We start from the raw sequence: 3,125 nt of genomic DNA, 5'->3' as shown, positions 1-3,125 counted from the left end.
TACTTCTCCATTTTAAGCATCTCTATATTGCCAATTCATGTAATTTATTTCTTTTTCCTTTAGGTTGTTGTTCCCCTTGTTGAGTAATTACTATTAGTCACAAGATCATATCACATAAAGGTAGTTGTACATAAATAAAGTTGTAGAGTTTTAAAAGTTCAAAAGTTCTCTGTAATTTATAGAATACTGAAATTTTTATATTCCAGTGAAAAATCTAGAGGAGAATGAAAGAAGAGAGGCTAAAATGAATTAAAAGTTTATTAACTAGCAGTATTTTATGAATATTACTTATCATTATATCATCGATAATACTTTTAGGCAGCCAAAAAGGAAGGGAGGGTAGACAAATAATCCATTTCATTGCAGTACAAAAGATGAACATAAGCATAAGTCGAAAATAGAATTAGTAATAGAAGAGTGACAAGAAATATACTTTTACATGAATTAGGTGGAGTTTACTTACCATGATGTCATTCGTAGAACTTACAAGACTTTCCTCATCTGAACCACTTAAATTTGTAATAATATTGAAAAGTACAGCAGGAAGTCGAATCTGTTAAATATAGCACAAATAAAGATCTTAAACATGATAGTACAAAGGAAGAAACTATTTTATAATATAAAAGAACTACGACCAAATAAGAAACTATTTTATAATATCAAAAATAACTATTTGGTCTTCATAAGGCAATAAAGAAACTTTAGCGCTTATACTAAATGAATACCTACGAACTTTGTATAAGAGATGCAAGTCCCACAATTCCCTCTTTTAACATTTTTTGCTCACGTCCTACACTAGCTTCCATGACTCCTACATGAGCTTGCATGACTTCTCGATTTTTTCGCTCCTCCTCAAGTTGCTCTTGTACTTCTTTAAGCTTGGATTCTACACTCTCTCGTTTAAGGCATTCTTCTTCCACCTCTTTTTTTTGTGCTTGCAGTTGCTCTTGAAGCCCTTGCATGAATCGCTTATTTGTTAGCTTAAGTCCTGATCCTTGACAACGGTAATAGCCTGCCTTTTCTCCAACAATTTTCATAAAGGACACATTAACAATAGGGTCCATATCAGTACCCTCTTCTGTTTCTTGAAATTGCTCTGCAACCAATTCATTCACTTTATCCTACAAACAAGCCATAAAAGATTTAGCTTTCAATATTTGTTTCGATAAACTCATATCATATCATAGGATTAAAGATTAGAGTATTGTATGTACATTCAATTCAGCAGCGGCATCGTTGACCCAATGACCATTTTTCATGTGAGTTTTTTTCCAAAGTTTCTGAAAGTTTGGCTCTTTTCCAGTGACTGGATCTCTTTAACAAAATGAATCAAATTATGTTACTGAAGAAAGAATTACTAAGTTCATAAAATAAGACATATCTCACCTCTTCAAAAGAGACTGCCCAAAGGATTTTCTACCACAAATATGATTGATTTCTTGTTTTGCCTTGTTTACTTTGTTTCTGGCACTCTCTATATTGAATATAAATCAATGATATATCTTAGGATTCAAGTATGAAAAGTACAATAAGAAATAAACAAAACTTTGAGTGTGATCATGAGAGTTTAATTAAGTTCCAATTTTATAGGCATATGATTGCTTTATTAGTTTTTGTAACTTGACGTAGATATTTTTCAGAATTCTTTTAGCTAAATAATAGCTTTTGCGCATATTTCGTTTAATTACCTTGAAAGGATCAGTCAGAGTCAAAATACTCCACCAAGAATTTCCATTCAACTTCAATAACATCTTCGGGTATGTTTTGCAAGCGTTCCTCCTTTGTAGCAAATTTCTTAAAATGATCATGGAACCTGCTACGACGATATCGATACAAATTGTTAGCTGTATGAAGGATAGTATCCCTAGTGTGTTGTGTGTCTGGAATTTCAAAGGCATCTTGCACTCAAATCAAAAAAATTAGAAGTGATAGTTTTATCACCTAAGACTATACGAGCAACCAAAATAAATTTGTATGTGGAACCGGTAGTAAAGGAAACTAATAAATATGCTTACTACTCTTTGTAAAGACTGCTACTATGATGCGCAACTGTTTTTATAAATTGTTTATATCACAGACATAAATTATAAGCCTACCCAAAACCTCTTGTTCTTATGATATCACATGGACATATAACGATGAATAAAAGATAATTGAAATATTGATTAACTGTTGCACCAGTAGAGAAAAGCACTTTGGCATATTAGAATAAAATAAGAAAATTCCAAGCAAACATATTGTGCTTCTACAAACTCCATTGCAGAGTAATTAAATAATAAGATGTATCTCACGATATTCCTACGACAGGTACCGAAAAAAACTGTACCATATGTTTTGGTTGAATACGACTTATTCAAGAACAAAAAACTATAAACTTAAAATAAACAAAGAGAATTACCAGCATATGAGCAGCAATCCTGTCTTTTGATAGATCAGAAACTTGCTTCCAAGTTTTGACATCATGCTTAGCATTCTGGTCAACTGTGTCTGAAAGCTCTGTAACAAAATTTTTAGCTCCAGGACCAACTGCTACTGTTCGATTTGGTGGGATAATCACCTCCAGCTTTCCATTATGATTATTTTTGCGTTTCTTTTGGATTGAAAACCCTCTAGTCTTCCCCCTTCCCTTTCTCATTTGTCCTTCAACAATACATAAAAATATTTAAATGAAAGACTTCATAAAAATTCAACATCAATTCATCACTGAGAAAAATAACTATTGCAAAGAAATAGATTTATCGACCTTAGGCATGATATTTCTTCATATGAAGTCCTTACAAACTTCATCTTTCCAAGTAACTACAGGTTACAAATAATATAAAAATGTTATATCTACTGTAAAAATAGGTGGAGAACAATTTCTCTTCTTATACAAAATAAATATTCATACTATAAATAGCAACTAACAACCTACTGTATCTTCTGAGGAGATTTAAAATATTAATAGTTCAAAAGTATTTATGATTTAAATATTTAAAGTATATATTAATATCATACTTCACTCAAAGTGATTACAGACGAATGAATAAGTCAAATAATTAAATCCTACTCTTTATGATAATTTATTACCAATTTTGATCATGAGATTTCACAAAGCTACTTTTTACTAAATGAATCAACTCACG

At 31.2% G+C, this 3,125-nt stretch overlaps 1 protein-coding gene across 1 annotated transcript; it reads right to left on the bottom strand.

Annotated features, from left to right (window-relative positions):
- Positions 1 to 323: 323 nt before the first annotated feature.
- LOC104218187 (uncharacterized) lies at positions 324 to 2,825 on the bottom strand. The gene is made up of 7 exons (XM_009768617.2): positions 2,744 to 2,825; positions 2,399 to 2,640; positions 1,689 to 1,813; positions 1,387 to 1,472; positions 1,215 to 1,314; positions 726 to 1,121; positions 324 to 553 (listed from the first exon to the last, which is right to left on the bottom strand). The coding sequence occupies exons 3-6, from the start codon at positions 1,806 to 1,808 to the stop codon at positions 726 to 728; spliced, it is 702 nt and encodes a 233-aa protein (XP_009766919.1). The 5' UTR covers positions 1,809 to 1,813; positions 2,399 to 2,640; positions 2,744 to 2,825; the 3' UTR covers positions 324 to 553.
- Positions 2,826 to 3,125: the final 300 nt, after the last annotated feature.

Source organism: Nicotiana sylvestris, chromosome 12 (assembly GCF_000393655.2).
Source record: "Nicotiana sylvestris chromosome 12, ASM39365v2, whole genome shotgun sequence".
Lineage (NCBI taxonomy): Eukaryota > Viridiplantae > Streptophyta > Magnoliopsida > Solanales > Solanaceae > Nicotiana > Nicotiana sylvestris.
Note: the sequence above shows the minus strand (reverse complement) of the source record. Positions and strands in the feature narration are given on the sequence as shown.